This window comes from Primulina eburnea, chromosome 13 (assembly GCF_022965805.1).
Source record: "Primulina eburnea isolate SZY01 chromosome 13, ASM2296580v1, whole genome shotgun sequence".
NCBI lineage: Eukaryota > Viridiplantae > Streptophyta > Magnoliopsida > Lamiales > Gesneriaceae > Primulina > Primulina eburnea.
This window is the reverse complement of record NC_133113.1, coordinates 29,220,804-29,233,932: the sequence shown is the minus strand read 5'-3', so window position 1 is coordinate 29,233,932 and position 13,129 is coordinate 29,220,804. Positions and strand designations below refer to the sequence as shown.

At 36.4% G+C, this 13,129-nt stretch overlaps 3 protein-coding genes and 1 long non-coding RNA gene across 6 annotated transcripts; 2 read left to right on the top strand and 2 right to left on the bottom strand.

Annotated features, from left to right (window-relative positions):
• Positions 1-284: 284 nt before the first annotated feature.
• Positions 285-2,547, top strand: LOC140809935 (aspartyl protease family protein At5g10770-like). Its single transcript, XM_073167717.1, has 2 exons — positions 285-507; positions 1,097-2,547. The coding sequence occupies exons 1-2, from the start codon at positions 333-335 to the stop codon at positions 2,365-2,367; spliced, it is 1,446 nt and encodes a 481-aa protein (XP_073023818.1). The 5' UTR covers positions 285-332; the 3' UTR covers positions 2,368-2,547.
• Positions 2,548-3,810: 1,263 nt separating this feature from the next.
• LOC140809535 (scarecrow-like protein 30) lies at positions 3,811-6,052 on the bottom strand. Its single transcript, XM_073167186.1, has one exon. The coding sequence runs from the start codon at positions 5,863-5,865 to the stop codon at positions 3,838-3,840; it is 2,028 nt and encodes a 675-aa protein (XP_073023287.1). The 5' UTR covers positions 5,866-6,052; the 3' UTR covers positions 3,811-3,837.
• Positions 6,053-8,779: 2,727 nt separating this feature from the next.
• On the bottom strand, positions 8,780-12,082 carry LOC140808912 (scarecrow-like protein 14). 3 transcript variants are annotated; one of them, XM_073166257.1, is made up of 3 exons: positions 11,833-12,082; positions 11,378-11,460; positions 8,780-11,229 (listed from the first exon to the last, which is right to left on the bottom strand). In XM_073166257.1, the coding sequence occupies exon 3, from the start codon at positions 11,213-11,215 to the stop codon at positions 8,981-8,983; it is 2,235 nt and encodes a 744-aa protein (XP_073022358.1). In that variant the 5' UTR covers positions 11,216-11,229; positions 11,378-11,460; positions 11,833-12,082; the 3' UTR covers positions 8,780-8,980. The 3 variants fall into 3 exon arrangements, with proteins under 3 accessions (XP_073022358.1, XP_073022357.1, XP_073022359.1); XM_073166256.1 differs by lacking the exon at positions 11,378-11,460; XM_073166258.1 differs by lacking the exons at positions 11,378-11,460; positions 11,833-12,082 and adding an exon at positions 11,705-11,806.
• LOC140808913 (uncharacterized) lies at positions 11,470-11,686 on the top strand. The gene is made up of 2 exons (XR_012113046.1): positions 11,470-11,566; positions 11,611-11,686. It is a non-coding gene; the product is annotated as an uncharacterized lncRNA (long non-coding RNA).
• Positions 12,083-13,129: the final 1,047 nt, after the last annotated feature.

Genomic DNA, 13,129 nt, shown 5'->3' with positions numbered 1-13,129 from the left:
GAAAAAATATTACTTTTTATTCTAAGAATATTATTTTGTATTGTGCATATCGGTAGGGTTGACCTATCTCACAGATAAAGATTCGTGAGATCGTCTCACAAGATACCTACTCTAAAATAAAACATCCCACAGAGTTTGACACAGAAGAACAATGAATAAGTAGCCGAAAACAACCAAACTTCCCCACTTCCATATTTAAAAGTAAAGGTAATGAGAAATACATTGAAATAAAAATAGTGGGTGACGTGCGTTCTTGAAATATTCTATTTAAATATGAAGATGGGTAGCTGATATATCCCACCACAAGCTAGCGTACGTGCCCATTCAGCTAAATGGCAACACTCACTATGAAATTTTCTCCACTTCTCCTCATTTTTCTTTCGTGTTTTTCAAACCAAATCTATGCTTTGGAAGGACCAGAATCTGTCTCCGATACCCATTTTCACACTGTTCAATTAAGCTCCTTTTTACCAGCTTCTGCCTGCACTGATCCCCCGACAACCAAAGGTCACAGATATTTTCTTTTATCTGGTGTAACATGTTTTAATATTTCTTCTCACTTTTGTTTATATATAGAATGGTCGTATATATTTTTTCATCTGTGTGGTATGCATTTTTTTTTTCAAATTACAATCCCTTCATCAATATATATTGATAATGATATATATCATTTATATATGATCATTTACTTCTTCTTTTTTTCGTTCTACGTTGATTATTCTAGTACTTTTGGTTTTATGTAGTCTTTTATTAATAATTACATGTAAATATAGGAGAGATCAGAAGATTCAGCGAGTGAATATACGTATAAAATCATACATGCGTGATGCGACTTACTGTTTTCTCAAGTGGGAAATTATGGTGAGCAAAATCCCAAAACCTTGGTTTTCTACTGGGAAAAAGTTTACTTTAATTTTCTAAAAATTCTATACAAAATTTTAGAAATATTTTATTTGAGAGGTTGACAAGTACTTTTAGCATATCTAGTTCTATCCATGCACAAATATTATATTGGATGTGAAATCTAGGCAAGAATAGAACACTATTTTGCTGTGTTGATCTAGTTTTCATGTCTGTCTCACACAACATGAAACAGGTCACAACAAGAGGGAATCAACCATCAAAGTTTTTCACCGGCATGGTCCATGTTTTCGACAAGGTCAAGACAAGAACGCCACCGCGATGCCATCCCTGAGTGAACTCTTTTCCCACGATCAACTCAGGGTGGACTCTATCCATGCTCGACTAGCTCCAAAATCGAACGCAAACAAAGTCGATGAAAGCAAAGTCAACCTCCCGGTGAAATCTGGCCGAACCCTCAGTTCCGGGAACTACGTGGTGACCATTGGCCTTGGGACCCCGGCAAGGACCCTGTCCCTCATCTTTGACACCGGTAGCGACCTGACATGGACTCAGTGCCAGCCCTGCATTCGGTCTTGCTACAAACAACAAGATCCTATCTTCAACCCTTCTACATCGAGCTCATACTCGAATATATCATGCAATTCGGCTCAATGCTCTCAACTTGTATCTGCCACAGGAAACAACCCCGGCTGCCTTTCCGGATCTACATGCCTATACTTGATACAATATGGTGATTCGTCCTTCACAATCGGATACTTTAGCAAAGATGAACTGACACTATCTGCAACCGATGTGATACCAAATTTTCTTTTTGGCTGTGGCCAAAACAACGAAGGATTGTTTGGCCTCACTGCCGGAATAATAGGCTTAGGAAGAGACCCTTTATCACTAGTCTCCCAAACAGCTCAACAATATGGCAAATACTTCTCTTATTGCCTTCCATCTCTTTCAAGTTCAACAGGATATTTGTCACTAGGCAAAAGTACTGCGTCCTTAAAGAACGTCAATTTCACCCCGTTCGTTAGCTCACAGGGCACATCATTCTACTTCATCGACATAATCGCTATAACCATCGGGGGTCAGCGGCTAGCCATCAACCAATCCGTTTTCAAGACTGCTGGAACCATTATAGACTCCGGTACTGTCATAACACGACTCCCGCCTGGAGCGTACAGCGTGATGAGCTCGGTGTTCAAGCAGCTAATGGCCAGGTACCCGAGCGCACCAGCTGCTTCGATCCTCGACACTTGCTTTGATTTGAGCAATTTCACAACCGTGACGTTTCCAAAGATAGCTTTCACCTTCGGCGGAAATGCGGAGGTTGGTTTGGCTCCTTCGGGGATACTTATAGCCGCAAACTCAACTATCTTTTGCCTTGCTTTCGCGGCGAATAAAGCTGCAACTGATGTTGGGATATTCGGAAACACTCAGCAGAAGACACTGAATGTGGTGTATGATGTTGCTGGAGGGAACTTGGGATTTGGCACTGCTGGTTGTAGCTAAGTAAAATTCTAGCACAAGGACGGGAAGTGGGAATTGGAAGTTAAGGATATCATACGAAATTTTTCGTCATATCTCGATCCTCTCAAATCAGTGATTTGATATCATATGACTTTATATTTTATTATTCGTGTGTTTTAATTGATGAATTTGATTTGGAGAATTAAATTTGGTATGAGTTGAGGAATGTATTTCAGATAATACTGATATTGCATTTCAATTACAATTATCATTGAAATTGTATAATCGAATAAAGAGAGAATTAATTGAAATTCACGAAGGTTGCATTTGGGAATAGTTATTTGAAATCCGTGAATTTTGATATATTATTTTATTGTTAACAATAACATAATAGATCAAATTTTAAATACAATATTATCTATTTACATTTTAGTTACACATAATAAAACATGTAAGTGTAGTATTTGAAGTTTATAATTTTGCTTATCTTAAATAACAAAAATATATTTGAAATTCACGAATTTCAAAGTCATGTATCCAAATGCATGTAACTTAAATTTTGTTCACCAAGTAAGTCGCTGAATCTTAAAATCGATATCGAATAATCGTGTATTACATGAAATATTTAAACAACTTGGAGAATTTTTTTTAAGGAAAAATGGCTAATATTAGTTTTCTAAGTTATTCGTTTTTCTGTTTTGGTTCACTAAATTGTGAAAGTTGTGTTTTAGTACTGTAATTTTGTTTTTTTATTGGTTCTCAGTATCGTTTCACCATAACACTCACATGACGATAAAAAAGATGATGTGCATCGAAAATGAATTGTATCTGACATCACATCAATAATTCGATAAAATATAACTAGAAACAGCAAAAATCAAAGTTATACGATTGAAACAAAACTTTGATAAATTAAAAGATAAAAATAAATAACCTAAAGGATTAAATTGACTATTTTTATCAATTTTTTTAAATATAAAAATATTTTCGATGAATAACTCCAATTGTTAATAGGCCCAATTGAGGTGAACTTTGGGAAATGGGTCTGGACTCTATAAATAAGTCCAAATTTCTCATTCTCCGCTTACATTCTCGAAGTACCAATATATCAGACCATCAAATTTTTTTTTTTGCCAGTACTTTATCTAACAAATAAATAAAATCTATCTGAGAAGAAAAAATATTTTTATATTAAGAAGAAAAATAAATGTATGCTCAGCGCGAAAGGTCAAAAGTAGTTTTTTTTTTACCATCCCAGATAGAACCAATGTGCACAAGGTGAAATACAAAATGAAACTAATTTATAAACTTGTCAAATTTGATGTGCATATATATCACTGAAAAATTTATTTTACAATCTGTAACTTTCATGAGTTAACAAGGCCGTGCGATAACTAATCGATTACAGAGCTGTAGAACACATTTGTAAACTCCAATTTCAAGCATGAGTTCGAAAAGGTTGAGAAAAGAAACGAATTGGGCATAGATTTTCCATAATAATTTCCTCGAAACTCATTCTTGTATAGGCTTCCAACAAGAAAGGGCATACATAACTCTGCCTTTCCACCCTTGCAGCATCCATTCACTATCTTCTTCCAAGGAAAAACTAATGTGGTAACCTTTACACACTTTATTCTTCACTTCTTTCAATATCTCACGATTCAATTGTAATTGTTTGAACCCAGCCCTTAAGTCCCTCACATGCCATTGCTTGTACGTATCCGGCCTCTCGACCCTTTCTAATCCCTCGCACGCTACGACATTCATCACCTCCCTTCCGAGCATCTCCCTCTCGTACATCACCCGGTCTTGATCCTCCCGTGGGATCGTCGCCTCAAGCATATCAAAGAACGACGAGTAATGATGCAACACCTCCCGGAACCTTGTCATGAAAAATGGGGAGTTGTACCCCCCGTTGATCACTCCATGTACAAAAAGATCCGGATTAATTTTCTTGATAAGTTGGAGAACACAATCCCGGGGGCTATTCATTCCTGCGGACTCATCAGGCACATGATGTAGCCTGTACAAGCAATTAACAACCACCATTTCATCTCTTTCAATCTTGAGATCCTCTATACAAATGTTCTCCCACTTTTTAGCGATGGCATTGAACTCAAAAGGGACATTAAATCTCTCACAGTATTTCATCAAACGACGCCCTGTCTGCTCCACCCTCTCAGCTGGCTTGAATCCTGGCTGAGGGAAATCAATGCCCGTTATTTTCAACCGAGGAGGGCCTCCCGGCCTCAATGACACTCCTTGGATAAAACAAGGCCATTGAAACCCATACAAGATCCCGAAATCAATGATATGAATCCTTGATGCCTTCCTCGTGTACCTCCCTATAGACTTGTTTGCGAATATATTCGACATCCTCTTGAAGGGGCATGATGCCACATATGTTTGATAAGATTTCAACAACTCGGACGTGGGGATTCGCCTCACAGCAAAAGCAGTATACAGAGCCGACCCGGTTCCTGCCATTCTTGCCTCAAGTGCATTACCAAAGCAATGCGCCAATCTCTCGTTTGCATCACCATAAGGAGAAGAGTAATGCCTAATCTGCTTGAGTATTTCTTCCCCAGCTATTATGTTCAAGATTGATACAGCTTCCGCACAACGAGTTAGCAGATTCCTAAGGTCGATTACTTCTCTCGATTTCTGTTGATTCTTGCTGCCTTTTGGCCTGCCCCGTTTAACCTCTGTCGATTTTCGAAACAATCTCAGGTTTTCATCTTGGGCATCTAATTCCTCGCAGTGGTAAACCGGAGATTCCTTGTAGAAACCTGGATCCATCTTCCGACAAAGCATTGATTTATCGTATTTCTCCATCTGCTCCTGTTCATCGCCAAAACTCGCCACTTGCTTACTGCTCCGACCCTCAGCGCAATCATCTGATTCACCTCGACTACGATTTTTCTTCCTGAACGAGTCCTCGTTCGTCAAATTTGTCTCACCATCTCTTTCTTCTGAATCTTTCCCTTTTGGCCCCGAATCACGATTGGAAGAATCATCAATTTGGATATTGGAATCTCCAATTTCTCGGCTTAACGTTAACTTGGATGAATTTTGAAGCAAAAAGGGAAAATTCAAGGACCCACGAAAATCACACAGAGAATCTCCAGTCCCCGAGCCTTCTCCACGGACTTGACCAAACCCAGGTTCGGATCCGATCGAATCAGGATTCTGATACCCAAAACCAGAATTAAGAGAAGCAGAAGAGTCTCTATCACTAAGCAGCGCATCGCAGAAATATTTTTCGGCAGCTTGGAGAGCACGGTAATCTTGCCACATGCAAGGTTTGTCCTGTAAGTCATCTTCTTCCATTAACATCTGATTTATGTAATCGAAGACCCCAGAGAAATAGTCGCACTCCACCGGAGATTCTCCGTCAGACGGATTAGCATCGGCGAGACTCTGCACTTGGCCCTTAAGAATTCTGGGCACGTTGGAAAATCCACGATCATAGTTACATTCTTTCATGAAATTCGATTGATTGAATTGGAGTTCACTGATTGAATCACAGCCGGTGCTCATTGAAACCCAAAATTCTTTTAAAAATTTGAAAATCTCTATAATTTCACCAGGTGATCTTGCCTTTTCTTTTGTTATTTTCCTCTTTTTACGAGAGAAAAGAGATGCCAGAATCTAAAACTGGATGAGATTCACCCACGGTTGCCAAATTCATTCGAAAGGACCATGTAGTAGATGAAGATAATCTTGCATCTCATAATTATTTGGGGGACTTTTATAAACCAACAGCTAACCACGTATGCGAATTAGGGCGGCAAACGAACCGAACATGTTCGCGAGTTTATCGAGCCGGCTCCATAAATATTCGATTCGTATTCGAACTTATCGAATTTGAGCCGAACTTGAACACGTTCGAACTTTTTTTCGAGCCGAACTCGAGCTCAAATTATTTTGTTCGATAGCTCGCGAATAGTTCGCGAGCCTTAATATTTTATTAATATAATATATATATATATATATATATATATATATATATATATATATACATTTCGAATATTTCGAGCATTTCGAGCTTTCAAACCTTAATATCCGAGCAATAATTCGAATAGTTCACGAATATATTCGAATATTTCGAGCCGAACTCGAACTCGAACTTCATTTCGAGCCGAGCTCGAGCCCAAATATTTGAAATTATCGAACTTCGAATCGAGCTCGAACTCGAATATACCTATTTCGAGCCGAATTCGAGCCTGACTTTTTTACTATTATTCGGCTCGATTCGGTTCGTTTGCACCCCTAATGCGAATGCGTGTGTAAATAATGATCATTATTTATATAAATCATGATAATTAATAGTTCGATTAATTAATAAAATTTTGTTACAGTTTTTTATTATTATTTAAATAAAAATAATACATTATACATGTAGTATTTATCTTTTTATCATGTGATTAAATTTTAGACTTTGAATCATCAACATACATATGATGACAACTTCTATTTAGATCAAAAAAATTACGAAATGTGGACATGTTGAAGAAGAAGATGCCAATTCGAACAACATATACCATATGTATGAGGTTTTTTTGAATTTTTTTTAATGACGTTGGAATCCGTAATTGCTTATGAACAAACACAAATCATGTTAACCAAGTAAATTACACTGAACAAATTCTGCGTGACAAGTTCGCCAAATAAAATGTTGGTAGGAGGAATCAAATTTCTATTCACTAGCCAAATATTCACTTACTCCACCAAATCGAACTTTTTGAATTTTTTTTCTTGTATTTGATACAATACATTGTACATAAACACAAAAATCCAAATACATAGCTATCTATATACACAAACCCAATTAATTGAAAAGGGAATTATAGGGTTATCTTGATAAGTATTTAAGTTTATTTGGTGAAGTCATAGAATAAATCATTATTAATTTTTTGTAAAACGAGAAACTCACGACCACTGCCCTTAATCAGTTATACTTAATCAAATATTTAATGTATCACGTGTTTATATTTGATTTTTTTATTACACGTGTTTATATTTGATAAGATATGAATATGGGATAAAAATAAAATATATATTTATTTTTTAATCAATGTTTAACGTTTCCCAAATGGGATCATAATTATTAAAACTATGGCATGATTGTTTCCATAATTTCATCACACGATATTCTTGTTGCGAGTTGGAGGACACATCACATGGGTTCCTAATTCTTGGTTTTTTTAAATAAAAAAACTCAATACTCCATGAAATTTTTTATTCTTCAACAGGGTAGTTACAATCGTCCATAATGATGTTATTGATAAAATTAAAAATTATATTAGAAATATAAATAATAATAATAAAAAGAACGGTGGAGAGTCGTTTTTATAAATTCTCATATCTGGTCTAATGCAACCGATCAATTTTGTGAGACATATATTTTGGTTCTATATGGTTAATTCATCCTTTTTTTTATTCACAAAACTCATTTAGACGTCTCGCATATCAATTTTGTGAGACAGATATATAACCCGACGTGTCATAGGAAAAGTATTTACATGTTATGCTAAAAATATTTTTCATTTTAAATATGGATCAGATTGATCTATATTACAAAAATAAATTTGTAAAACTATCTCGCAAAAAGATCTAAGTCTTTTCTCTTTATTGATACATCTAGAATCTTCGTCCATCAAAAGAGATGCTACCCACTTTATTATCATACCTGCACTTTTATATCTTCGAAATAAAACATTTTTTTATTAAAAAAAAAAAAAAATAGCATCATATATGTGTATGTATAGAAGATAAACATTCCATTTGAATTGAGGGATATATGTCTCCATAGATTAATCTAACCCAATAGAAAACTTTAATTAGTTTAAGGAAATTTGGTACATCTCTTTGAAGGAAAAATCGCACATATGAAGTTGAGTCAGGTCAATGTTAGTAAGAGGGTAATATTCTTCTGTCAATCATGAAAGAAGCTTGAAGCACGTACCTATTTTAAATAACATCTATATTTCACATGTGAAGTTGGGTGTTTGATGTTTGTGTGTATAAAAATTCATGCATGGCAATTATATATATTTGTGTGAAATATACAAGCCTAGCTCCGGTCATCTTGATTGCTAGACCTATGGTTGCATTTAACATCACAGAACGATGGATGTTCTGTCATATTTTTTGGTTCTTACATATACTATAATATCCGAGCCCGTCCTGTTGAATATTGTGAGAATAGCATAAATAAGTAGCTTTTTAAGTGCATATAAGGAATCATTCTAGCAAATTGAGAACAAAATAATAAAATAGTGTTGGCATAGTCCATCACAGACAGTAATACTTGTGCTGTCAGTGGACCAAAGGTTCCTGATATTTACCAATATGTATATGTATGTAGGAAACAAGCTCTGAGAGGTCAGCCCAAGCCATGTGCGGCTAACGAAATTTCTTTTAGGATTACAATACAATAAATACATCGAACTGTCTGATCCAACAATGTATACCAAGATTAAAAGTCACCAGTTCAATGATACATTCACAATCAATATCCGAAGAAGTACTTGAACAATACAAAATCTAGAATAAAACACAACTAGGCCATGTTAATGAACTCCTAACACCCTCGTCATCTTACCAAAGAGTAAAGAACCAGGATCTTCACCTTTTAATTTTATTGGAAATTCTAGGCAGGGATCCAGCACGACATCGCATACATGATCCGGCCTTTCCATCCCTGTAACATCCAATTTCCATCTTCATCACACAGGAAATCTTTATGATAACCCGCTGCAACCTTATGCTTCAGTTTCTTCATAATCTCTTGTTTCAAGGGGAGTGGTTTGAAACCAGCCCTTAAATGGCGTACTTGCCACTGCTTGTACGTCTCAGGTCTCTCCACCCTCTCTGCTCCCTCGCATGCAATGATATTTATTATTTCACGGCCAGAAAAATCTTGTTCAAAATTTATTCTCTCTGGATTATCGCGAGGTAAGGTAGAGTCAAACATATCGAATAGAGCAGAATAATGGAAGAGAGCCTCCCTGAAACGTGTGACAAAAAATGGGGAACTATATGATCCGTTAGATACGGCATTGACAAAAATATTTGGTTTCAAATTCCTAATCAAGTTGAGAACCGCATCCCTTGGACTGTTGTCCACAACGGTTTCATCAAGCAATCTCCCGAACCGTAACAGACAGTTCACTGCAAGAACCTCACCGCTTCTAATTTTCAAGTCTTCGATTTTGATCGCCTCCCAATTCTGTATTGCTATGGCTTGGTACTCAAACGGCACTCCAAAACGTTCACAATACTTTTTCAAGCGGGACCCTGTCTCTTCTATTAGTTCTTCCGGTCTGAAACCGGGTTGTGGAAGCTCAATTCCGGTTATCCGCAACTTAGGAGGCCCACCAGGTCTCTGTGACAGATGTTGGATGAGAATAGGCCACTGGAAACCGTAAAGAATGCCTAAATCTATGATATGCAGTGTATTTGCTTCTGATGCCACCGATCCAATCATCTTATTTGCTAAGATAATGCATGTTTTCTTGAATGGAGATGCTTCAAGATAAACCTGATAGGCTTTTAACTTCTCAACAGCCGTAATCTTCTTGCGAGCAAGGGAAGCATACAGCTCGGTCCCAGTGCCTGCCAGGCGTGCCCCGAGTCCAGAGGCGAATACAGTAGCCAACCTTTGATACACATCGCCCGTATTAGAAGAGTGATTCTTGATCTGTTTTAGTTGCTCGTACGCTGTCCTACGATCATCAGAAGCCACAGCCTGAGCACAGTTGATCAAAAGGGTCCTCAAATCAACTGTGTCCTGTTTTTTCTCATTTTTCTTTGCACGAGTTCTTCCACCAGTTGATCCATTTGGCAGAAGAGCTTGTTGACTTGTGTCCACTGGACTTGGAAAATTAGCATTGGTATCGCAACAACCATCACGGAAAAGCAGAACTCTGTCGAACATCTCAGACAACTCAACATCTTCTTTGTAATTAGCTGATTGTTTTCTGCTTCTCTCAACATTTTCAGAATCACTATCATCTCGATGCTGATGCTTGCGTCCCCTCGAACCATTATGCAACTGCAAAGTCTTGTCTTCTTCTACCTTTTCCGCAGAATCAAGTGAGATGATTTCTGCTTTTTGTGGCAACTCATATTGCTCCAAATCAATTATCAACTGATTTTCAGTTGGTAGGAACTTACTAGCTTCTTCACGTCCTCTCTTGAACTGCAAGATCGACTCGCTATCGCTAATCATACTCGGAAATACACCCGTTTCTTCAGAAAGGTTCACCTGGAAGTTTGCATTATCATTGAAACCGTAGAGCGCAGAATCTGAGAGTTGTGATCCGACTTGCTTGGATGAATTGGATAACAAATCAAGAAGATAAGTCTGTTCAAATGACGAATTATAATCACTGGGATCCACAATCCGTTGAGAATCAATGGAATAACTACCGCTATTACTACTGCTTGTATTATCACTAGAACTACCGAAAAAGCTTTCAGGGCTATCCGAAGTTTGATCAACCACGTTCTCAACAGGGTGTTTTTGCCCAAGAATTTCATACAGGGATTTCTCGGTAGCTTGTAGAGCTAGAGGATCATGAAACATGCTCGGCTTTTCTTCCATGTTCTCTTCTATCAGTATTTGGTTGAGGAACTTTAGAACCGGATCTGAATTTTGATCATCTGGAGACTCTGCATCGTAACTTGAAGTTGATGACGGAACGAAGTTTAAAGAGTTCGGGCTTAATGGAAGGAAAGGAATATCCAGGACATCAAGGTCCAGAGATTCACGCTTAAGCTCATTGATTGAGTGTGCAGATTGCTCACGAGTGGATAAGAAATCTTCATCGTCGAATTTAAATCCATTTATAGGGTCGTTTAGTCCACTGAATCGGTATTCCATGACCCCCGAAATTCCTATTTCAGATAACACATCATCCCTGAGTGAGTCAAACTAAAGTAACTTGTTTCACAGGACAAATAAAAGAGGAGAAAATTCAAACTGGTTATCAAGTAAAATTGAAATTCTCAAAATCTTCCAAACTAAAAATCAGATGGAACTCACGTTATTCATCCGTCTACCCTCCGCACCAAGCGGTTCCGAAAAGAACTATTTCCACACCAACCCCGCAAGACAGAGTCTTTACTCTACCCAAAAAACACCAAAATTCTATGAAAAAACCCGAAAGCACAAGAAGAAAATTACCTCGCACACTTTGCACACAATCCAACTTGACAAAAACCGTAAATACATGTTTAAAACTAGCATTTCCATTAAAAAAAAACCCCACATATTAGGACATTTTGACAAATAAGATAGCACAGGAAAATCAAATCACAAGGTATGATAATACAAAACCAAAAGAAAAGAAAATTAAAGAACACGGCTCACCAACTTTTCTGTGGTAACAGATTATGAACAAATACAATCTTCAAAAAGGTGTTCATAAAAATACATAAAAAAGTAAACAATATAACCGAGACATACCCACACAACAAAAACAGGAGTTAAACGCGTACCTTAGATTTTTTTTATGAAATAAATGGTGGTGGGCAAAGTAAACAAGTCTGCAGCAGGGTACAGCGCGCGAGACTGACTGGGTTTATCTGGCAAAGTTGAGGAAATAAGTAGTGGAAGTATGTCTCTCAGAGGTTATATAGAATTAATACATAAACGAGAACATAATAAAAAGAAAAAGAAAAAAGAAAAAAAAAAGTTTGCTTTTTCTCCAAGGTGAAGTTGAAGCTTCGATGAAGGAGAATAGATGATTTTTTGATGCAGTTCCTGGCCATGATGTTGACTTTGCAACCTTTTCAAAACACAGGAGAAAATAATTATCTCAAGCATAATCTATTATCTATTTTCCGTAAAGGAATAATATAGCATAATTGATTCATTTTTTAATGAAAATATCTTTATATAAATAACCACCTTCAATGTTTAAATTATTTTTTTTTAATTTTTTAGAACACTTTTCATCTGATTTATAATACACCATATTAGTTTTTAATATTCAAAGCTTTTAAAAACATATTATATTTATGATAAAAAAATTGTGTGAGACGGTCTCACATGTCGTATTTGTGAGACGGATCTCTTACTTGGGTCATCCATGAAAAAATATTACTTTTAATACTAAGAATATTACTTTTTATTGTGAATATCAATAGAATTGACCCGTTTCACATATTAAAATCCGTGAGACTGCTCTCACATGAGACTCACTCTTTATTTATACAGTATTATTATAAGAAAAACATAAGAAAAATTTTGATAAAAGAAAAAATTATATCAACACGATATACTTTATATATATAAAAAAATTATAATTTACATTAAATTTATAAACATACACATGTGTAAAATATATCTACTGTTAAATTTAAAGTAACATGTGATAGATCCAAGGTCTAATCCATCATAGTAGAAATTATCATACTGCATTGTGTTGGATAATGTGGCGCCCTAAACTTCGTCACGTAATCATACAACATGTGACATCATATGTCTAAATGATTTCTTTCCAACGACGTAATAATATAATGCATATATGACAAAATAGTGCAATCACCACACTATCTACGTCAATACAGCAGAAACAATATAATAAATACACACATACAACTCAAGTAAGACAATAAGCTATACTGTCTCTATCTATTATCAACTACATGACTGTTTGACTAGACACACCTAGTCCTTCACCACTATCTTGTCTCACAGCATAGTCCTGTAACATGTCCAACAGAAACAGCCCTCAAAGGGTGAGCATATACAACAATCATCATCGTAATAAATAACAGTTATATTAACAAC

Excerpts from the sequence above, each read along its gene's own strand:
- LOC140809935 (XM_073167717.1), top strand. The coding sequence starts at position 333 with ATGGCAACACTCACTATGAAATTTTCTCCACTTCTCCTCATTTTTCTT. Across the intron at positions 508-1,096 it reads TGATCCCCCGACAACCAAAG|GTCACAACAAGAGGGAATCA; the intron begins GTCACAGATATT and ends AACATGAAACAG.
- LOC140809535 (XM_073167186.1), bottom strand. The coding sequence starts at position 5,865 with ATGAGCACCGGCTGTGATTCAATCAGTGAACTCCAATTCAATCAATCG.
- LOC140808912 (XM_073166257.1), bottom strand. The coding sequence starts at position 11,215 with ATGGAATACCGATTCAGTGGACTAAACGACCCTATAAATGGATTTAAA.